Source organism: Aaosphaeria arxii (assembly GCF_010015735.1).
Source record: "Aaosphaeria arxii CBS 175.79 unplaced genomic scaffold BU24scaffold_2, whole genome shotgun sequence".
Classification (NCBI taxonomy): Eukaryota; Fungi; Ascomycota; class Dothideomycetes; order Pleosporales; genus Aaosphaeria; species Aaosphaeria arxii.
Genome location: NW_022983475.1, coordinates 2,111,198 through 2,132,740, shown reverse-complemented (window position 1 = coordinate 2,132,740; position 21,543 = coordinate 2,111,198). Strand labels below are relative to the sequence as shown.

Below are 21,543 nucleotides of genomic sequence, written 5' to 3'. Positions count from 1 at the left end.
GTCTTCGAAACTCCACTCTCTTCATCGTCTCAACATACGATCCAAGTCTCGATCAACTCCTACGAACCCCCAGCCTCTCTACTCGTCCCGGCGGCGTTGATCTCCCCTCCAATCCCCATCCTATCAATGCCGACCCTCAAATCCTCATCCGTCGCCAAAACATTCATCGCCCACGGTACCAATCCCCCTCCCCTATGTCTAACCACGAACCTCCTCTCCTCACCTCCCCACCGCCCCTTATCCCCCTTCCACCCGGACGACGGCTTCCTCGCCCCCGTCCCACTCCTAATCACCCTCTCACCACCCCACCCACCCCCACCCCCAACATTCCCATCCATACTCGGCGCATTCTCCCCCTCCCCATCACCATCCTCATCGCTATCCTCCTCATCCATCCCAAAAGCCCTCGTAATCCTATTCGGATACGCCGGCCCGCGTCCCATCTCCCCCGTCTTCTCCCAACTCGTCTCGATCGCCCTCGCCACGACGCCCGCACTCGCCCACCCAGTCCTCCTATCGATGTCAACCAGCCTCGTGATCAGCCACTCCCGCTGCGACGCGTCCGTGTACTGGACGCCCGCAAAGAACAAACTCATCGTGATCTCGATGAGCGCGGCACCCAATGCCGGGGTGACGGACGCCTCGGGGAACGTCGGCATCTGCATCCCCGACGCGATGCGGCCGATGAGGATGGCGTAGGGTTGGGTCGCGGGCGCGCAGACGTTGGCGGCGACCATGGCGGCGGGTGGCATTGTGGGGTGGGCACGAAGCAGGAGGATCTGGGAGAGGTTGATGAGGGACCACAGGATCGAGATGTCGTAGCTTCGGTGGATGAGGGGCGGGCCGAAGGGGGCGCGGTTTTTGCCTTGCGGGTCTGGGGGTAGGGGGAGAGGGTCCGAGGGGAGGGGTTGGAAGGCGGGCGTTTTGGTGAGGATCATGGCGATGGTGTTGTGGGCTTGTGCTATGCTGTTCCATTCTGCCATTGCGGATTCCATGGCCGCTGGGAGGTCTGGCAATTGGGAGCTCGGGCTCTTGGGGGTTCGTGGTGAGCTGCTGTTCGAGGCTTGCTCTGGGTTGGCGTAGGTGGTTGGCAGTGAGGTGTTGGGCCGGGACGGTGCCATACCGTAGAATCCAGGACCGCCTGGAGGAGATGGAGCTCCTTTCGGTGGTCCTTGGGATTGTGATGCTTGTGGGGGTGGACCTTGAGATGCCCCTGAGCCAGCTCCCTGTGGTGGTCCGCCGGTCCAGCCTGGAGGTGGAGGACCCTTCCAGCCTGGCGGTGGTCCTCTACTCTCACCAGGAGGACCGCTGGGAGGAGGACCTCCAGTCCAACCCGGAGGCGGCGGACCTTTCCAGCCAGGAGGCGGACCCATTCCTTGCATATGTGGTGGAGGACCCATTGGCGTCGTGGGCGTAGGAGGCGGTCCTCCCGGTCCTTGAGCTTGTCCCGGAGGCTTGCCCATGCCAGGCATACCGGGCGTGGGAATCCAGTGTCCGCCGTTCGCCGTCTGTTGTGCGAGTTTCCGTGCTCGGTCGCGGACTGTGAAATCTGCGATGCGGCCTATGAGCAGGATGATGTGGTCGTGGGATCCGTAGAGTGCATCAGCTCGACCGAGAGGAGCTCGTGGAGGACAGTCGGACCATTTGCGGTAATCCATGCTATGGATCGGTCAGCTGATATGTTACGTAGAAGGGGCCAATGGGAAGGAAAGACTTACATCAAAGGATTTCCGCTCACGATACTTTGGAACATATCATGCCTGGCATACCACCAATACAGATCTTGCATCGTCTCGTAACTACGAAGATCAGGCCTGGATGGAGGACTCCTGGTACCATCATATCCCACACCAGCATCTTCTTCGAATACCCGTCCGAAATCGTCATAGTTGACCTCCTTCCCGACAATCGTACTGACGAGCCCGGCATCCGGTATCATAGTGCTCTCCTGGAGTAGCTTCTGCTCGAACTGCCGCTGGTCAATCAGCATATTCGGGTTCTGGTTCGGAAACTGCCTCTCCTCGGCCAACTGTGCAGCTCGAATGCGACGTGCCTCCCGGGTAAGGGAACGGAAGTCAAGTTCGGAGATCAGTTGTGCGGCGCCGACGAGATGCGTCGACCACTTCACGTGCTCGGCCGTCATGACCTCGTAGAATGCCAACAGCATAGATGTAGCCAATGTAGGGATCGTAAGACGTCTTCTCGGATTGCCGAGGGATCTCCCCAGTCGCTTCAAGGCATAGGCGTAGTGTTTGTATGACGGCGTCACGGAAGCTCGTTGAAGCTTCGCGATGTGCAGACTTGCCAGTGCGAGCATGGCATGGAGTAGCCCCTGGTTGTTCAGTGCCTTCAGCGGTAGGGTGTAAGTCCAAAGACTCTGCTGTGATGGCGGTACAGGCCCTTCGAAGATGGACGTGGGATTCCGCGGGTTTCGCTCGTAGATCGACAAACTCGGTCCCGTTACGTGAATGAAGTGGGCGAACACTCTCGCCGTCTTTGGGTTCTTGAGAGGGTTTGCCACGTATTCGGCTCGGTAGGTAGTGAGGATGCCTTCGTAGATGAAGGCGTTGTAGCTTCGGACGGTGAGGTCGCTCGTGCTCTCGCCCTGGATGCGGTGGATGAGACTGAAGTCTTGACTCAGCATCACGGCGTCGTCGCTCTTGTCTTCCCTGTCGAGCATCTCTTCGTCGGACTGTACGTCGTAGTAGTCGTCGTCTTCGTTCTCGACGGCCGCTTCGTAGAGGACCTGGGTCGGACTGACGTGATCGTCGCCGCCGAATCCCGAAAGTAGCATTGCAGGTTCAATCCCTGAAGATGCGACATCATGCTGGTCTAAAGGTAAGAATGATATGTTAGCATCATCTCCAATCTTATAGTACAGACATGTTTGCATCACTATTTACACGAGAGGCTTTCAGACAGCACGACGCTTGCTGCTTGGGACATGCAGGTTTGGGGGGAGGAAGGACAGGCACGATAGGCCAGGGGACATTATTATGGTGAAGGACATGCAAAAGGCTGAAGTTGAATACGCACAACTCATTCAACAGACAGCCAACAGGAAGAAGAATCCCCTTTTCTATTTCGAAAAGGTTCTTTACGGATTTTAAATGAGGACGTAATTTGTAATAAACTAAACTCGGGACATACCAAGGACTGGAGCGCTATGAGGCATATACTTTACATCAAAATGAACATCATGATGGGGTATCTGAACAGGTTGGAAAGAAGATTGCGAAACTGCATGTGCCAAAGCCGGCGACGGGGCATACGAGCCTCCTAGACTGAAATAGATAGGACTCTGCAGCGGTGGCTGTTGCTGCTGATATGAAGATTGCTCGTCGATATGACTCAGACTCGACCGAGGATCGGAGAACTGCGTGTATCCTCCTGTCGGTGAGGGAGTGGCGGAGTGAGTGGTGTAGTAGGGATGTGGTTGCGAGAGACCTGCCGACGATGGAGGCTGTTGATACACACCCTGATCTGACGATGTAATGGGTGATGTGTCGACTTGTGAATAAGGTGGCACGAAGCCCGCGCCTCCCTCTTGAGCGTACTGCCCTGGCATGTTGGGATGCACGGGAGACGTCTGTGACGAAAAGTAGGAAGCGCTCGTAGGAGTGGGAAGCTGGTGATGGGGTGAGTGAAGTCCCTGCTGATGATGAGGAGACTGGAGTGGTTGCTGATAGTTCGCATCTTGTGGATAAGGCTGAGGCCCGCCCACAAGCACTGTCTGCGTATCTATCTGCTGAAGTCCCGGAACTTGAGTTTCGATGTTTGAGAAGTCGTATTGTGTCGGTCGTGGCTGTATAGTCGACAATACAGAATCTTGTGAGTGTGCGGTGGGTTGCTGGCCCCGAAATGATGCTCTCGAACCCGGGAGCATGGAGTTGTGATATTGCAGTGTGCTCACCACACCTGGATGATTTGGCCAGTCCCCAATCGGAGGCTTGAAGACAACTCGTTGGTTGTACCCCTCGCACTGACGTTTGGACTTGATGCAGTTGGCACAAGTAGGTCTCTCTTCTCCGCACTTTATGCGTCGCTTTCGACAGGTTAGACAACCGGTCTTGGTCCTCTTCCTCATCTTGGGGTTGGTCGCGGGATTCCCACTTCCGCCTGGTGACACATCACCAGTGTTGCTGGAAGGAGCATCGGCCTGTGTAGGTGACATCTCTGGACAACGTGAGGCCGAAACCCAGTATGATGGAACCTTTAGGTATCCTGGGGGGTTCGATAGAAGGGAAAGGAATGCTCAGATGTAAACCAGGATGCTGGGACGCCTGGTGTAAATACCAAGGAGCAAATGGTAGCACCTTGGCCTATGCTTAAGAGACGCAACACTAGGAGGAATGAAAGCAAGATCTCCGGGTTTACGTGGGCACGACAGTCCCGAGGGGGGTAAGCGGCCGCTAGAGAATGGGCGATCCACAGGTGGTGGTGAATGTGGGCGGGGCGACAACGGTCAAGCTGTCAAAGTTTGGCGGCAAAGCTAAATGAATAGATCAAAGGTTAAGTGTTTCTGCCTGGGAATGGAGCAGCCAGGCATATATAGTTTAAGTAGTGGAGGTATTGCAAAGTAGGTACTGGGATGTCGGATTGGGACTGAAATGCCCCGGGAGCAAGAACAGCGTGAGGCTCTGGGATTGTAGACTTCCCGTAGCCTGGGGCGCAGGATGAGATATACGAAAGAGAAGGGAAGCACGCACCATACGGCAGTGGATAGCTGCAGCACCAAATTAGAAGACGGACGAGGCGCCGTCGACGAACAGGCTGCTAAGACGGGTAGGGTCTCTCTCTGGAGAATTGATTCCACACACGCACACCTTCCTCTCAGCAGAGTCCAGCAGGCAATCGCCGAATGGGCTGGACAGGTTTCAAAGGTCTAGAACAGGAAATGAGTGTTATCCTCTTTAGGAGAGGGAGGGGCGGAGGGGGGGGAATGATGAGGTTTGGGGGTGTGTGAAGAACGATAAGCAATTGGTTTTTGTTGCAGATGCAGTGGGGAAGATGGAGAGGGCATAGACAAAAAGCAGCAGTGATGCTATAGGGCAAGCATGCGTCGAGGTTCAATTGAGATGTGCGCCATGGACCAGGGCATAGGAAAGGCGGACGCTTGGACAAGAGAATAAGACTGGGCACAAGGGAAGGGCCAGCGCAAAGATGCCGGCACGGAATTGGTGCACGCAGGAGGAGGGGGTCGGAAAAGAGTAGAGTAAGAGGGAGGAGAGAGTGAGTGTGTGTGAGAAAGAGAGATTGTGTGTGCGTGTAAAGAAAAAGTGTGTGTGTGTGTGTGTGTGAGTTGGTATGTGTGTGACGAAATGGTCGGTGCCGTGATCATGAAATGCTCCCGTTACGGTATCTAAGGTGTACGTCTAGTAACTACCTAGGTACTCGTAGGTTAACGGAGCATAGTACAGACAGTACCTAGTGGTTTTTGGACTTGTGGTCTGTGGTTTGTGGTCCAGTTGGCGTCTGTGGGTTACTATGTACGAGGTACAGTTGAACCCCTGGGATCGCTGGGCGAGCGGGCTAAGTGGAGGGATTGTACGTCTGTTACGGAATTTACGACCGGGGTTCCTTAATCTACCCAGAATAGCACGGGCGGGCGACTACCAACATCCCATCAAGGGTTTTCTTTGGGAAGTTTATGGCAGTTGAGATGACGATGAAGAAATAAGTGGGTAGGCTTGGAAGAAGAGAAAAGAGCAGAGACAGAGAAAAGCCTAGTTTCTTTGATAGCGGCAGTGGCAGCGGCATCGCCGGGTTCGGCGGCCAGTCTGGACTTGAACGACCGTCCGAATAACCTTTGGACACGGCTATTACTCATTGAATACTTTCCCTTCGACTTAAAACTTACGAGTATGACATGGCACGATTTGCGTGTCATGGTTGTGCTCTGGTAGCAAAACATGACTCTTCATTTTCTAATCACCAAATCTCCAAGGTCTCAGATCTCCTGTATTGTCTCCCCCTCTTCACCACCCTGGAGAAATGGTCAAGGAAACAATGTGGTGATTGAGATCTAGACATCACAACCATAGATAGTGTGCCTCGTGCACGACGCGACCAAGATTGACAGGGCGCTCAGCTGTGTTGCGTATTATTGTATTGCATACTGCGTGCCATCGGCTTCTGGGTCGTTCGTCTCCCCACTTCCTCATTGCAAAGACCCCTCGATTTAGAAGCATAGCATGCACCCAGGTCCAGAGAGGGAGAGGCACCGGACGAATCCATGCCTATCCCGAGGTTCAACTTGCAGGACGATGATGGTGCCCATCATTTGCCATCCTCAGAAGACATCACTCACCCTCTCTGAACCAGGGAATTTGCATCGCTTAGAGGTCAATGATGCTGAATCTTGTGCACCTCGCCGTCCATTGAACCCGTCACCTCAGCCATGGGTCTTCTGACTGGCTGCAGCAACGACAGATTTAGAGGGTCCGCTACGTCGTTGTGGCCTGAGAAATGCTCCGTTAGACTTTCGCCCATCGTCTCCGCATCTCAGCGTCCGATGACTTGGCTCCCAACTCCAATAAAGAGAGAATCTGTAAGAGGCATGGCTGGATCGAGGCGTGGCGTCCTCTTTACCTGGCGCACCATCCCTCCCAAGCTGGAATAGACTGGCACGTACCAGCATCGACTGGGACGGACTGGGAGCGGACTGGGACATAGGGAGCTGTACTGGGAATGACGGGGAGCTACTGGACAAGCTTAATGGGCACCCGCATCCATCCCATGCCCACCAACCCGTCGTGCCGGGTAGCCATGTGCCTCATCCTACCTCTCAGCACCTGTCGTTCCTATCGCGCCCAGGGGAGTTTCCCACCGAGAGAGGGCTGTTTAAACTCATCAAGGGCGTCTTGCCGGTCCGTGGATCGAGCAATTGCAGAATCGGCCGGGTGGCTGCCCAACATTGAGCTGGAAAAATAAATAAAGTGTGGCACCGCACTGGGCAGGGTTGCAAAACAAAGCTTTTCGGGCGACACTGTGGTGCCCTGTACTCGTTTTGTGCTCTTCAAGACATAGGTACTGTAAGTGGCGGTTTGTTGTCTGTCGTTCGTAGCCTGTAGTCTGTAGTCGTTTGTATGTACGTCTCTGCTGCTCCCAGCACAACAGCTTATCCGCATTCCCCCCTTTCCCCCTCCGCCATTACGAGAATCCTGATATGATTTGCGGCTAGGTTGCGCGTGGACCTGGTTGCTGGGGCCATGGGCTCATTTGATCCTCCACGCCCGCCGATATCTATTATGACATCTTTAAACCCATAAATCAGTGGCCGGCGGCTGAAGGACCTACGCTTGACCCATAAAGTCCGTATAGACTGCCTACCGGTGTAGTGTAGGGTATAGGTTGTGCGACCTCTGGAGCTGTATACAAGTCCATGTATGCGGACCTGCAGCGCCATCTGCACGCGACGGCCGCTCTGTCGGCGCTTTCGACGAGGATTATGAAAGCTATTATTGCACAATCGTGCAGTCGGCGAGTACCTAGGCATGTCTACACCTTGCAAGCCAAACCGTACGGTGCGCGGGCGCGTTGTTGCTGCTCTGCACCGAACCGAGGGGTTGCAAGCCCACGCGATGTAGATCGTGCGGAAACCTGTGGGCCGTGGCCCGACAGACGCAAACGACGGCTACTCACTGTTGGACCGCTGCCTCTTTCATCATCACCGGTTTTCCCATCCACGCTATCCTGGCATCCCTCCCCTCTTCTCTCTCTACTCTCTCTCTCTCTCTCTCAACTTTTGCCCAATCTATTCACGACATCCCGCCCTTGTCCTTTGTCGATACGGGGGCGCCAGACCACTATCGTACTCTGCTGGGGTCGACAGCAGCCACAAACTCATGTCATCAGCCTCACTTACGGATTTCATGCACCTGTGTATGCTGATATCACGAAGTGCCGCCTGTATACACGTCCAGGTGACGGGCTCTGATCTGCCTTCGTACGCATGCACCGCACGGCACAATCCACAGGGCATTCTCCATCGGACGATGTTCGCAGGAAGAAGCTTGATGGTCCAGCTTCAAACTAGATGTGCTCACCTAGACATTCAATATCAAACTAATGCACGTATACCGGATACGTACCCCATGGATTGTTTGCACGTGGCTGGGCCTAACAAGCCAGAATGGATGTGAGAGCCTCTTTCCGACGGACTTGTGCACAAGCCCATGGGCGGTTACGCCTTACTGCTCAAGTGCACACCGGTATTGATAAAATGTAATCACCATTTCAACCGTTGCAAGCCCGTATCCGAGGCATGGGACTTCGGCCCATTTCTTGAGGGGCCCGCCAAGAAACGTGGTACATACTGCACTATGTACATCTTTCGTGTTGGATCTAAAATAGTATCATGGTGCAGGGTGCTGTGTTGTCTGCCGGCTACTTGCGTGATTACCGATTCGGGCATTCGATTGTTTATCACAAATCAGCTCTTGGTAAATTATACTGTCGTGTCAGCTAGTTATCACTCTTCATATCTTTGTATCGAGGTACCCCTTTCGGTTTGGTGTGGTACACTCAGACCTGTAACTGTCACAAAGCATACAAAGTCACGTCCGACAGTTAGTCGGCAACTCCCGAACACGAGGGATTGGTTCGACGAGAAGATTGGCATATGTCCCCATTGAAGAGGTTCTGCTTTGCCAGCATTTCTTTTCCAGCCTCGATGTGATCAATTAAGCCACCGGTGAGGTGCTGCCTTGCCCAATCTGTGATGTCAAAGGACGGGGAAACTTCCTCGTTCGAGTGGAATGCGGCCCCACAAAGCCCCGTTTCTTGCATCGCTCCGGAAAGCGGTCTCGTTCATCGCTCACGAGCGTGCGGAAACAACAACGTGCCCGAAGGATAGATTTGCTTCACTGGGTGTAGTGTCAAAAAGGACTTGGGACAGGGTGATCAACTCCACAGAGCACACACGGACAATGGGTAGGCTGCAATCATGGAGATGAAATCTGTCAGGGGTCCAACTTGTCGGTGCTCCACAACGCCTCTTTGCGCCCTATGGAGTGGCTCAGTGGCGTAGGAGCGAAACTCCTCCCAGCTGGAAATCCTCGCCAGGCGCCGCGCGCCCGCACCCACCACCATATGGCAACACCATGACTGGAACGTGCAATGATGTACGGCCAGTCGAACTGCCTGAGTGGGGGAGGATGAACCTGGAAGGGAAAGACTGCCTCCTGTATGGCCGGCGACCAGTGAATTTCATGGGCCGTTTCGACGCATCAACCCGACCCGACAGAGGAGAGGCCATCGAACCACCACCTCATGAAGTCGATCGCTAGCGAGGCGACCGTTCTCGGGATATGGGCCATGCCATTGAATGAGGTTGAGAGAAAGCCTGGAGCTTCTTTAGTCTTTACCCTCCCAGGTCCCTTCCCGTGTCTAACGGCTAGTCAGTGCGTGCAGCGTGTCCCAGCTCAGTTAGCAATCTGGTCGGTGCGGTGGATTCGCATGGATCTGTGTGGATTTGTGGGCGGGATCAACTGGGATCAACTGGGATGCGATGAGAGCGATGAACGAGGACGAGATCAGTCTATGCCCGCGAAGGTTAGTAACGCGAAACTAGGCAAGATACAGATCCTCATCACGTGACCATCCTGCAATATCGCGATTAGTTGGACAGCGAGTGTCCGAGGATGATTGTTGAAAACTTTCACGGAGCAAAGGAAAGGAAAAAAAGGGGGGGGGACGGCAGGGACTGCACGACTGCCCTTCTCCCACTCGGCTGCGTATCTACTGTGGGCCTCATTTTTACATGTCTAGGAGAAAATCTTGCAAAGCAATTGCTGCGTTGATAGTAATCAAGTAAAGCTTCATCATCTTCACAGTATGACATCTTCAACTTTCATACTAGTGCGTAGATAAACAAAACAATCTGGACTCGGTTCGGAGCCTATCTCCGACGGTCCGTCACGAACTATTACAGCCACATCAAGGCCCTACATCTGCACCATCAGAAAGATCATCGTGAGGTCAGGGTCCGATTGTGGGACGGTGGCTTCACGATGGCTTGTACCGTACGGCCGCAACATGAATTGGAGGTTTTTGAAATGAAGTATTACGATATAGAATATCTTAGCTTGATGAACCATTGTTTCTCCTGAGCCAAAAAGCTCGTTTTGATTATTTTCCGCCTCAGTGTGTGTCAAAAGACCGTAAACATATCAAACCATCAAACATCGTGGAGCAGGAACATCAACCACATCGTGGTGGGGCCATGCATGTAAGCAACGGAAACATGGCCACAGCATGAGGGAACCTACCTAATGCAATGCGTGGGGAAGCCCGAGCCAGCATCCATCCTCCTGGCCACATGGTAGATGACGGGTGACGTGCCTGTAGGTCGATGAATGGGACAGAAATAAGCCAACACAGATACGAACTCATCGGATTTCAAAAACCACACTATCGTCCATAGTGCAACGCCCATGACCTCGCCGACTTGAATTCCCCTGGGAGTCCGCAGTAGCTTCAAATGATAACTTGACAGTACAGACTTGGTGCCGCACTCCTGGGAGTGGCTTTTGCTATTGCCACCATTGTACTGTAGCTCTGACAACGAAGAACAAGCAAAGAAACCAAATAAACAACAGCACTCACAAGTTATCCAAAGCGATCATATCGCCAGTCTCCAACTGCTCCAACTGGTTCCATTCCCCCATAGAAGACAGCAATCAGCACCATCACCCTCCGTGCATATAAAACACAGATCCACTCCCTCATCCATACCCCTAACCCAAGCGGCCCTCTCCCCCGGCGCCCCAGATACTATTTCCGCCATCGAAGGAGTTACATCCCTTCTGCGACTCACTGCTCCCTCCCCTACCCTGACCCCATCGCGTCCGTACCCCCGGTGTCGATCAGCCGCCGCACGAAGGATTGCCTTTGCTTACAAGTATGACTGTTTCGGGAAGGTAGGAACTTACAAACATATCGATTGGAGGGTTTTCCATAGTTTGCGGAGATCAGATGTGTTGGCATGGATTGGAGATCTTACTACACAGTATGTAGATCTCGCATTCGATAGCGGACAATGCTATGCTGTGGTCATTCGATGTTGGGCGAGAAGATGAGTCTACAAAAAGTAATAGCAATCAATAGTATAGATGTACGGGAAAGACGTCTATGACAGAATGATCTCATGGTACGACATTGGACGGGTGGAGCATAGCACGGCCACTTGACCATCCACAAAACGTGGCGCTCAAACATAGCCCATCCCTTCTTCCCTCTATTCCCACATCTCCATCTCCACCAATGCAATCCCAGCCAATGTTCTGTGCCCAGAAGAGACAAGACAAGACCTTATTTTCCGACGTAATTCCCATTAAATTCCGCAAATCAAAAGCAAAAGCGAGGGTAAAAAGGCATTTTAATGCAGGGAGCTGCATAGGGTCTGACCTGACGGCCTTTGTCGAACAAGAGCTTTTTTTTTCGCTTGATATTGCCCGATTCCGCTTAACATCGTCATGTATGTGTATGGAGGGGAGGCTAATATATGGGTATACGCGGGTCGGTGCATATATGCGGACACCCTGGACAATTTGTGCCGGGGCCGTATCATGTTGACTACACTTGTATGTATGTTGCTGCCCGTGATGAACGCTCTCAAGATTGGGGGCCATGTTGGAACGGTGGTAGAGATTGCGCATATCGTGATGATCGCCGTTCAATCCAAAACATGATCTAAGCCGTCGGGAATGAGCGTTAGAGACTTGTAGACGGCACTTAGTTCCGTTCTAAAATTGGATTGCAGTTGTTGTTATCAGTCGATCTTTTCAAGTACCATGTTGAACATGCTTGCGATTCCATCTGCTATCAACGCTCAACTTCGATACCCGTCTCTTGAACATGATGGATGAAATCCGTTCATACTGCCTGATGCAGTAGTTACATGCATAATGTCAATTTCACACAATAACATAGCTGTTCCCAAATTTTATATGTGTCGACAAATGCCATCTCACTTCAAGATTCCAACCCTGCATTTCAGAGTCTTAGAAAATCGTGAATTCCAAATCTTCTAATATGTATATAGATATAATATTCAGGCCAAACCTTTCCTACAATATGCTACAATACATGAGTAGAAATCACCTGTTTACAAGTAACCGGTATAATTGCCTCAACATCCTTTCCTTATATCAACCCACCGATCGCCCCTATGACACTTACCTGCAAGTCCATTGTGACAACTACTATCACTTCAACATACACATTCCCACTTATGTTCTTCCATCATTCCTTTCCTACTTTGGAGTACCTAACCCTGACCTACTGAACACACCCCCTCCACCATGCCCAAGCCCTACATCCCATGCACCACTCTTTTCTCGGTACTTGTAACATCCTTCGCCTGTACAACAGTGAGCGTATCCATCAACTACTCCACCTTAACTCTCCTACAACTTATGAAACCCTGCCCCGAAAGAGAAATCGTATGATGAAAACTCTACCCTCGTGCAGAATGGACACTACTCCACACCCAAAAACCAAATAAACCAAGACTATACCAAATAATTCGTTAACCTCTACGGAATCCCTTGCTTAAATTTCTCGAATGTATTGAAGCCCAGGATGGGAGGATATGTCACCTCCCTACCCCTCCGTCCCTTTGTCAGTGCATGATGCGGATGCTCAATCCGCATCACCGAGATGTGCTTCTCCCTGGGAAGGTGACGAAGGGTGTTTTGTTTGGTTTCCTATCATGTTCCGGAGCACAAATGTCCCGACTTCTTTCCTGGAGGGCTTGTACAAGTATAAAAGGCTCCATAGGCTACAATGCCTCATACGGCATGAGATTCATGGGCGCAATGTGAAAATGATACACAGTGGGATAGATGACTCTATATTTGCCAGAGCAGAAACGGCACCCTTGAAAAGAACTACATACACCGGGGCCATGCTGCAGGCTAACTGCTCGGGGGGAATAAGAAGGGAAAATTTGTATATGAAAGGGACTTCCTATCAACGGAGAAGATTAAAGACCCTTCCTCCGTTGTCAAAATGGCGTTCGAACCGAAAATATTATGCATTTCCCCCTAATACGGTGCAAATGTAGGTCTGTTCGCCACTCCTGACTTTTCTGCAAACTCGCCGCCGCGCCTGAATCATCTACCAATACAATGCCACATACACTTTTTCGAAGTTCCTGCTCCCTATACAAGAGCGCCTAACCAGAGAATCTAAAGCGCGAGGCCTCGAGGCGACCAAGGCCTTCGCGCGGTGCCACATTTCGTCGTCGGTAACTTGCTGTGAAGTCTTGCAGGGTTGTGCGAATCATCCTAAGTTCCTTACCCTGGATGCGTTGTCTGATATTGTTCAAGAAGCGCTCTGACTCCTGTGGTGTTATTGATCCTTGGGGCAGCATGGTGACCGTCTGCTGCACCCAAACAGCTACCTGCTCGGGCAAAAGCTCGAACAGGTCAAGAAGCACACCAGAGGCATCTGGGAAAGCCCCCTCGGGGAAACTGTACATCATACCAGTCAAGATACGCTGAACTAACTGTGCTCCGGTGCCCACTACAAGAGTCTTCACCTGATTGCGGAGAGCTTCTGGAACATCCTGACGCTCTTGATCGAAGCTGGAAGAAGGTGGGCTGTTTCGTCCGTAACCGAGCAAATCACGGAGGAAGTGGAGCGTAGCAATGATAGGCTCCTCTTTCAAGAGACTTAGAGCCGAGCACGCGGCAAGAAGAACAGTCTCCATGAGTGGCGATGTGATGGATTGGGTAGGGAAGTACATCACCATGTCGGCAGCCAACCGGAAGAAATCCTCGATCACTGGAAAATTAATGTTAGCTCAAATCAAGTAAGGGGTGGAAGAGTACATACAATCTCCTAGTTCTTCCGGTGGGCTGTCATTCAACGTCCGCAGGAAGGTCTTAGCTTGCTGTTCGTAGAACTGGAAGACGGCGTTTGTGATTGATGCGTCGACCTCTTCTACGTCCTGCGAAAACTCTCGTACAATCGAAGCAGTGGCCCACAAAAAGCACCCTTGTTTCGATTTTTCGAATCCTGTACTGAGTTGCTCTGCGAGAGCGGGAAGAAGTGGTCGCATGGCAGTTCGATAAGATAGTACCATATACCGCCAGCATCGGCACACCCGCTCAAGTACAGGTATGCTATTCCAGAAATGCTGAATGATGTCGCTGAGCACCGGGAAAATCTCCTGGCAGTATTTGACGGCGGGATTCTCCTCCGTGGGCCTGACGTAGGGGCGCACCATATCGAAGTATACTGTCAGCAGGTTGATCTTGTCTGCGAGTACTTTTTGCTGAGCGTCGTCGTTCGCTTGTTGCGCAATGGTCACGAGAGTTTGCATAATGGGATCGCAGTATAGCTTCAGCGTAGCATATACCTGATCGGCAGGGATCTTGGCTACAACGGAAGCAACTCCTTCTGTGATCTCCTCCTGGCTGCTGGTCGGTAAGGCGTCCAGATGTTTGGAATAGAAAGCTTGAAGTTGGCCAATGAAAGGTGCAAGCAGGCTTGCGCAATCATTGCAGAAGAATTTGAATGAGAGAGCTGCCGCACGAACGACCTCCTTAGTCGAGTGCTCGAAACAGGCCATGATGTAATCTAGCTGAGGCTGAAGAGTGTCTGCGTGCTGGGCTGTCCATTCCGTGTATCGTCCGAGAGCCATGACTGCTTGGAACCGCACCTTGTCGTGATCCGGAATGGCGACGATCAGGGGGATAAGCTGGGGAAGCATGACGCTTTCGTCCGGTGGCACCATTCGGCCCATGGCCCTCACAGCAAACAATGGAGCCTCCAACTGCTGCCACGCTGGAACTCGGCCGGCGGATGCATGTGGGCCATAAGTCTGTACCCATGCTTGGATGAGGTCGTATGGCTTCTTAAGACATTCGGCTACGCCCATGACTTCGCAACAGTCTTTCAGTACGTCACCCATTTGATGGCGGAACTCCCGGAATTTTTCTTCCTGCTCACGGTCGCCCTCGAAGAGATCGGCCTCATTCCCGTCGTCTGGTGTAGGGTATTGCAGGTGTCCGATCATGATATCAACAAGACGGGTGTAAATGTCAAGGAACTGTAGCCTGGTTTGCGCATACTTCTCGATGGTGAGGTACATCTTGAGATCGTACCAGAATCTGAAAGTATGCGAGATGGCATCATGTTCCTTATCCAAGGCAGCAGTCTCAAGAACAGCCTCGACAAGTGCTCGAAATTCCCCTGGCAACCTTGCGATCAAAAGCACCCATGCCTCTGCAGCCTCTGCGAATATCCTAGCAATACCCTTGTACGTCTCAGTATCTTCCTCGCTCGCCGCCTGCGCAAGTTTCGGCCGTAACGAAATAACCTGGGGATACAGGACCAGAATACTATTCATATTGTCGTCCACGTCCCTGGTCTCTCCGATGACATTGCACAAGCATTGAACTGCCGCCTCAAAGGGTTCAGGGGCGGCGAGTGCATCCACGATGACCTTCAAAAGCGGTGAGTTGATTATGTCCTCGAGGGGGATTTCACGCAGCCACGAAGATATGCATTGCAACAATTGCGGATTTTGAGCAGCGGCCGCTGAAAACCAGTAGTTAGTAAAGCCGGATGAACGGGGGTGTTTTACGTACGAGACGATTGAGCGTATTGTACAAGTAGGGTGAGTGCTTGTTTGGCGTTATTGTCTATCAGTTCGACAGTCCTGTCTTGTAACTCGGGTTCCTGGCAGCACCAAGCATTAGATTCTGATTTGATTCTGAGACTACGTCGCGATACCGAAGAGAGGTGCCATTGATCTGATTGGAGATGGTGACTCGGCCGAACGTACTGTGAGGTTGATTTTTCGTCCATGGTTGACTTCTTCGGGGAGGACACGAAGAAAGTCTAAGACGCACGGTAAGGTTGCCGCATCGGTGCCGAGCGTGGAGACTACAAGCTGGAGGACATCCTTCCATTCGGTCATCTGGATGGCCAAGTTCGCTAGGCAGACGCAAAGCATCAGTCTGATTGGCTTTGGCCCAGCATGGAAGGTGACCAGATTCCTCATGAGTGAGCTCCGTAGGTCAGGCAGGGACTCGCGGGGTACCTGATGAAGGTCATAGACAATCTGCGGGGTGTAAGCCATAGCAACCAGTGAACTAGTCTGACAACCTACCTTTCCTTTCAATGTTGTCGCCGCGAACATCTTAGCCGCAGCATCGACATTGTTCGACTCCAACATGGCGAGTGTGGATGTCCATGCCTCTTGCTATATAATGTGTGAGCGAACAACTCGAAATATCAAGGGTCTAGCACCGGAACGAACCGATTTCTGGAATCTTTCGAGAAACTGATGTGCCTGCTCCTTCTGTGCTCTGTCCGCCCCCGAAGCCATAGTGTTATGCGCAGCCAGCACTGGCGCAAAGGCTTGATGCACTCCGTTGGCGGCCATGTTTGGAGGAATTTCTAGCGGGGATGGAGATGGGTAGCGGGAGTCGCTCGGCGGGGAGGAGGGGAGGCGCGCGGTCAGAGAGGGCGGGATGGGAGATCGTTATATTGCGCTCATGCACTTTGAGAATTTTCCTGTGGTAGGGGAGACGGGAGGAACGATCGCGAGATCGATATAAAGAGGAAGTCGTTGCTGGTTCGAGTTTTGTTTGTGTAAGTGAGGTAGGTCTGAGGTTGCTGGATAGAGAGAGTGGAGAGTGGCAGACCCGTTCGCCGGTCCCGCCGCTAGCCTTGGCATTTCGCTTGTCTCCATAGGAAAATCGATCGGAGCTTCATTCACGTAGGTACGTCAACTACAACGACTCCACCTTTGCCCTCAATACACCTTGCGCATTCGACTCAGGACCTTCTACCCTTTCAGTTACCGTACATATACAAACAGTCAAGATGTCTGGACGTCCAGGAGGTATGTATTCTTCTGTGCGAACGTGTAGATCCCAGCTAACCTCCTCTAGGCCGCGGCGGACAGAAAGGTACCACTTGACCTTGATACACCTTCGATATATCGTCGCGCATGCTAAAACATACCAGTCCAGGTTCCCCCGATCAATTTCATCTTCAAGCTCTTGCAGTCGAAAGCGAGTGTCTCAATATGGCTATACGAGAACCTCGGAATGCGCATGGAGGGCAAGCTCAGGGTATGACTACAGATCTTTCACGAACGGTTCAAACGCTAACGAGCGAGAAGGGATTCGATGAGTTCATGAACCTTGTTCTCGACGACGCCGTGGAGGTCACGCTTGCGAAGAAGGACGCGCCCGAATCACGACGAAAGCTGGGTAAGTTCTGCTGCTCTCAATTGGATTGCGGTCTACTCTACTCGTTCGATGTGACTAATTTTATTCAATACAACAGGCCAGGTCTTGCTCAAGGGCGACAACATCTCATTGATCCAGCAAATCCAGCAATGAACACCATAATCGTAACGTCAATCGAATACCCGAACACCACAACTTGCGGAGTCTAAGGTTGGAGCGGAGGCAAGCATTGCTGGAAATTGTGCTAGGGTTTGCAAAAGTCGTTCCATATGTGGCAAAGGAACTTGTTATCATTTAAACAGCGGGTCGGCGGAGCTCGCCATTACCTAAGATGAGTGCGTCAAGGCGAAAGTCTGTGGAATCCATAGGGACAGACTGGTTCGAAGGAAGTAATTGTTCGGTTAGAGAGAGGCCAACTAAACATGGTCAGCATACCCATCTCCGTAAATAGACGAATCCAACGCAAAGCCTTACCACGAAAAGGCATCCTCGACGATTGTTCACACCGCCGTAGGAAGTAATCATAGAACCCTTTGCCGTGACCAAGCCGACCAAAACCAGAATCAAACGCCATCCCAGGCATCACAATCAAGTCCAAGTTACTCTCCGAGCGCGCCTCTCCACCCGTCAAGCCCACACCCCCAAACGAATTCGCACGTGATGATATCGATTCCTCACTCGGCGTGGGGATACCCCAATTGTCTGGCTCAAGCGACTCAAGCTCTTTCAGTGACCTCAATTCAACCATATCCATGATTGATTTTGGCTCATTCTCTTTGGGTGCTTGCAACTTGTATGTATAAGGAATAAAGACCTGTTTCCCTTGCTTCAAGGCATCGTGCACAATACCGGTAGTCGATATTTCGCCCGAAGGCATTGACAGGTAGACGCTGATACGTTTTGCTGCCTTGTATTCTGGAAGGGAAAGCAATGTTTTCACTGCATTGGATGCTGTTTCCGTCAGTAGCCGGATTTTATCAAAGGTAGAAGTTAGTTTTTTGGTGGACGAACTTTGCGACGCTGCAGCTGCATCGGGGAGATCTGATAGTATTAACCTTATTTTCTTGCGAAGATCCTTTTTCAAGGCGACCATTGATGTCGACATGGTGGTAGTGGTGATGACGATCGATCCTAGTCGGAAATGATAGAGAAGTTATATGCACAGGGTAACGAACAAGGCTAACGACCAGGATTGGTTCCCTGGAAGGCTTGAAGCGGAGTCAATTGAATGGTTATACAAACACGCAGGTCGTTTGGAGGTTAGAGAAAAGTATGTTTTTATATATGAAGATCCAACTGCATCTACAGTGGAGAAGAGTACCCTACGGAAAATGTGACTCCGTGTTGACTAGTCTTTTGATTGGTCGGTGGTGGGTTCTTCCGTACCGTTAGACAACAACAGTTTGTTCCATAGTGAGTCCAAGATTTCTTATATGAAAAAGGGTAGATGGTTTTGTGATAAGGGGCTATTACATGAAAAAGATTGTCAGAAAGCGATCTGGGGTTACTTTGAGGTCATTGTGAGCGATGTCTAAAACTAATATATGGTCTTCATGTAGAAGAATTGCAGAAGGAAACAAGAACACTTGAGTTTTTTTAGTATCAACGAACTACATGTACAACTTTCTCTCCTCTGGAAATGTGACTGGGCCAGCTGAAAACGCACACCTACTCACTCCTTCGGCGTTCTCCCCTACTACACCCCACTTCACCTCCATTGTCGCCGCTCTGCTGCCTTTGATTCCATCGAACTCTTCTGCATGGCATGCTGCGCTCATAGCTGCACTGCAACTCCCAACAGTGACCATACCTGGTTTGTATGGTATGAATCCGGCTCCAACTCCTAAAATTACCATGAAACATCCTAGGAAAAGGGTAGCAATGATTGCTATTGGTGAATAGCCACAAGTCGTATATACACCTTTAAAGGCAGCCTGTGCGCTATCGAAATGCTTTACATCATACAAATTTCCATTGGCATCACGTAGATCGAATTGATACTCGTCGACGGCAACGAGGAAGATCGACTGAGAAACTAGCCAATGCAATATCACGGACATAGCCATGAGTGGCAGAGAGTATCGATAGGGGAGCTGAAGAAAGTATGTTGAACGCTGTGCGTTGGATTTGGCATGAGACAGGCGCAAGCCCTTTCTTTCATGCGCGAACTGCGACCATTCGCGGCCAAGCAGCATGAATGTGAATAAACCATTGTAGGAGAAGTATAGCGCTGATAGGATGAGTTGTGCCGAATTTGCCATGACTACGTTGGTCAGAGTGCCCCGGACTTTCCCATACATGAAAGTACTCGAGTCAGCTGTTCCAAAGCCAATTTTTGCCAGCGCAGAAAGCGATATTGGTGCTCCCATAGTTTTGAGTTCACCAATGCCGAAGCCTAGTAAAGTCGATACGGCTGCGATCGCACAGATGAATCTGGCTGGAGTTAGTCTGGATCCAAAGTAGGGATATTTTTTCTCAGAAAAATAAATAGGCATACAGGAAGAGCGTTACAATGCGACGGGTTTTGCTAATGCTGTCCTTCCACCGGAACTTCGTTTTTCTCCACTCTCTTTGCATTCCCGATGTGAACGGAACATGTTGCTTTAGTTCCCGCGTAGATATAAAGGACATGTTCAAAGTTGTAGGATCTTCCATTTTCATGAAGGAAGCAACAGCATCTCCCATCGTCATGAGCGGGTCCTCCTTGACCATGAAAACAGTGACAAGAATGAGAGTTGCTTTGAGTAAATTCAAAGCAGTGATAAGCCAGCCAATTTGGTAGAGAACGTGAATCCTACACGAGGATATGGATCGTTCACTGAGACAGTAATTGATCTTATAGCCCTGCACAGTCCATGAGTCGGCTTCTTCAAGAAGTTTGTCTCTCATAGGCGCACAAATATCTGAGTCTGAGCGATTATCGCAAACCCACTCGTTTGGGCTTGGTCTGCCAACGGGCTCGGTGCGGAACCAGACATGGTAGTCCGTTCTATTGCCCAGTCGAGTACCCATATATTCGCCGTCCGTAACTAGGAGGAGATTTCCGCGGAAGGACTGGATACTTCTAGAATACTCTGAGATACAATCGCGATTCTGTAGTAGTTCGATGTTGGCGTTTTCATGGGTTTTGGACGGCTCAGAAGTTACTTCTGTGGTATTCATGCGGGTGCCGATCCCTATTGCTTGGACCTTTTTGCGCAGACTTAGGAGCAAAGGTGAACCATAGGGGCATTTAGAGTCCTTGGGAGAATGACAAGACTCTAAAAAGTCGCATTGGCGACAACCATCGTCAAAAAGCGATGGACTGACCACATAGGCCATATAGCCGTTCGAGCGAACCGAGGAGAAGACGACGGAATTGAAGAACAAGTGAAGGGGCAATGAAGATATTCCTAGCAGTGCCCATATGATTACTCTGCGCTTGTTGATGTATCGCAGATTACGAAAACTTGGAACGCCGATGTCTAGCCACGTTCCTCTGGCATGAGCATGATCAACCTCTTTCCTTGTTGGTGCAGACAGACATTGCATGCAATAGTTGCTAGCACCCAACATAACCGAACTCAGCAGATTAATGACCAAGTGGAGTCCAGTATTTATTTTTGAGTCATTTCGACAGTCGACATCGAACACTAACTGTCCATCCGAGTTCCGACGACTAGTAGCCCATATCGTGATGCCCAAGTTAATTAGAAATACAGAGATAATGGAACAGGCACATATCAATGCACCGGATCTCCATCCTTGTCTCTGAATTCCTCTTTTTGGGCTCAGAGATTGTTCCGGAAGGGCGTTTCTATACAACATCTGTATTAGTACCAGCCTGTATATTTATATTGGAGGGACAATGATCGACTTACAAGTGAAGTGATAGATCGTTCATCTCTGTAGAGTCTGAGTATCCTATGCGCTCGTTCTGTGACTCCCTTATCTGTCTGAAGCCCCGATTCTTGGCCGAGAACTGGTCTATATATTCCCACGTTCGTGTGATGATTGATGCTCGCACTATTGTCGGCATTGCGAGATTTTCGGCTCGAGAGCGCTTGTGTCTGTATCTGAAGAGCTTCTACGATTCAATGCTGTTTGTGGCTGAAGAGCGTTTTGTATTCACAGTTTGCATGAATTTTCGAACGAGGTCCGACGTGGCGAGGCAAAGCCTTGTTAATGTAAGTAGTATCTAGATCGGGCGAAGTAAGATCGAGACTTTCACCGGATTGGGGCCTGAATGCGGTAACCAGCTCGAAAAACAGACACCCTATGATCAAGAATAATGGTTGGGACCAGGAACCGCGTAACATTGCATTGCCGCTCAGCTTAATTCACTGAA

At 51.0% G+C, this 21,543-nt stretch overlaps 8 protein-coding genes across 8 annotated transcripts; 3 read left to right on the top strand and 5 right to left on the bottom strand.

Annotated features, from left to right (window-relative positions):
• Positions 1-59: 59 nt before the first annotated feature.
• Positions 60-4,174, bottom strand: BU24DRAFT_341519 (uncharacterized protein; the record flags this gene model as incomplete). The annotated part of the gene is made up of 5 exons (XM_033523278.1): positions 60-223; positions 320-1,156; positions 1,370-1,659; positions 1,719-2,827; positions 3,140-4,174. 5 exons carry the CDS (start codon positions 4,172-4,174, stop codon positions 60-62), a joined length of 3,435 nt encoding a protein of 1,144 aa, XP_033387610.1.
• Positions 4,175-4,878: 704 nt separating this feature from the next.
• On the bottom strand, positions 4,879-5,463 carry BU24DRAFT_115806 (uncharacterized protein). The gene has a single exon (XM_033520844.1). It carries the CDS (start codon positions 5,339-5,341, stop codon positions 5,045-5,047), a length of 297 nt encoding a protein of 98 aa, XP_033387609.1. The 5' UTR covers positions 5,342-5,463; the 3' UTR covers positions 4,879-5,044.
• Positions 5,464-6,982: 1,519 nt separating this feature from the next.
• On the top strand, positions 6,983-8,058 carry BU24DRAFT_115771 (uncharacterized protein). The gene is made up of 2 exons (XM_033520843.1): positions 6,983-7,090; positions 7,184-8,058. Exon 2 carries the CDS (start codon positions 7,385-7,387, stop codon positions 7,937-7,939), a length of 555 nt encoding a protein of 184 aa, XP_033387608.1. The 5' UTR covers positions 6,983-7,090; positions 7,184-7,384; the 3' UTR covers positions 7,940-8,058.
• Positions 8,059-8,759: 701 nt separating this feature from the next.
• On the top strand, positions 8,760-9,435 carry BU24DRAFT_447808 (uncharacterized protein; the record flags this gene model as incomplete). Its single annotated transcript, XM_033530846.1, has 2 exons — positions 8,760-8,934; positions 8,968-9,435. 2 exons carry the CDS (start codon positions 8,760-8,762, stop codon positions 9,288-9,290), a joined length of 498 nt encoding a protein of 165 aa, XP_033387607.1. The 3' UTR covers positions 9,291-9,435.
• Positions 9,436-12,708: 3,273 nt separating this feature from the next.
• BU24DRAFT_418855 (ARM repeat-containing protein) lies at positions 12,709-16,631 on the bottom strand. Its single transcript, XM_033527069.1, has 6 exons — positions 16,277-16,631; positions 16,127-16,219; positions 15,800-16,078; positions 15,603-15,693; positions 13,843-15,552; positions 12,709-13,791 (listed from the first exon to the last, which is right to left on the bottom strand). The coding sequence occupies exons 1-6, from the start codon at positions 16,400-16,402 to the stop codon at positions 13,181-13,183; spliced, it is 2,910 nt and encodes a 969-aa protein (XP_033387606.1). The 5' UTR covers positions 16,403-16,631; the 3' UTR covers positions 12,709-13,180.
• Positions 16,632-16,845: 214 nt separating this feature from the next.
• Positions 16,846-17,369, top strand: BU24DRAFT_458962 (small nuclear ribonucleo protein-like protein E; the record flags this gene model as incomplete). Its single annotated transcript, XM_033531686.1, has 5 exons — positions 16,846-16,864; positions 16,914-16,931; positions 16,990-17,096; positions 17,147-17,237; positions 17,314-17,369. 5 exons carry the CDS (start codon positions 16,846-16,848, stop codon positions 17,367-17,369), a joined length of 291 nt encoding a protein of 96 aa, XP_033387605.1.
• Positions 17,370-17,509: 140 nt separating this feature from the next.
• On the bottom strand, positions 17,510-18,321 carry BU24DRAFT_447806 (5-formyltetrahydrofolate cyclo-ligase; the record flags this gene model as incomplete). The annotated part of the gene is made up of 3 exons (XM_033530845.1): positions 17,510-17,632; positions 17,691-18,167; positions 18,228-18,321. 3 exons carry the CDS (start codon positions 18,319-18,321, stop codon positions 17,511-17,513), a joined length of 693 nt encoding a protein of 230 aa, XP_033387604.1.
• A 505-nt stretch (positions 18,322-18,826) lies between these two features.
• Positions 18,827-21,298, bottom strand: BU24DRAFT_489262 (uncharacterized protein; the record flags this gene model as incomplete). Its single annotated transcript, XM_033533627.1, has 3 exons — positions 21,077-21,298; positions 19,714-21,012; positions 18,827-19,649 (listed from the first exon to the last, which is right to left on the bottom strand). The coding sequence occupies exons 1-3, from the start codon at positions 21,232-21,234 to the stop codon at positions 18,827-18,829; spliced, it is 2,280 nt and encodes a 759-aa protein (XP_033387603.1). The 5' UTR covers positions 21,235-21,298.
• Between the last annotated feature and the right edge of the window lie 245 nt (positions 21,299-21,543).

Coding starts and splice junctions, on each gene's coding strand:
- BU24DRAFT_115806 (XM_033520844.1), bottom strand. CDS start 5,341: ATGATCACGGCACCGACCATTTCGTCACACACATACCAACTCACACAC.
- BU24DRAFT_418855 (XM_033527069.1), bottom strand. CDS start 16,402: ATGGCCGCCAACGGAGTGCATCAAGCCTTTGCGCCAGTGCTGGCTGCG. Junction 16,220..16,276: donor TCGAAAGATTCCAGAAATCG/GTTCGTTCCGGT, acceptor CACATTATATAG/CAAGAGGCATGGACATCCAC. Junction 15,694..15,799: donor GACGAAAAATCAACCTCACA/GTACGTTCGGCC, acceptor TGGTGCTGCCAG/GAACCCGAGTTACAAGACAG.
- BU24DRAFT_115771 (XM_033520843.1), top strand. CDS start 7,385: ATGTATGCGGACCTGCAGCGCCATCTGCACGCGACGGCCGCTCTGTCG.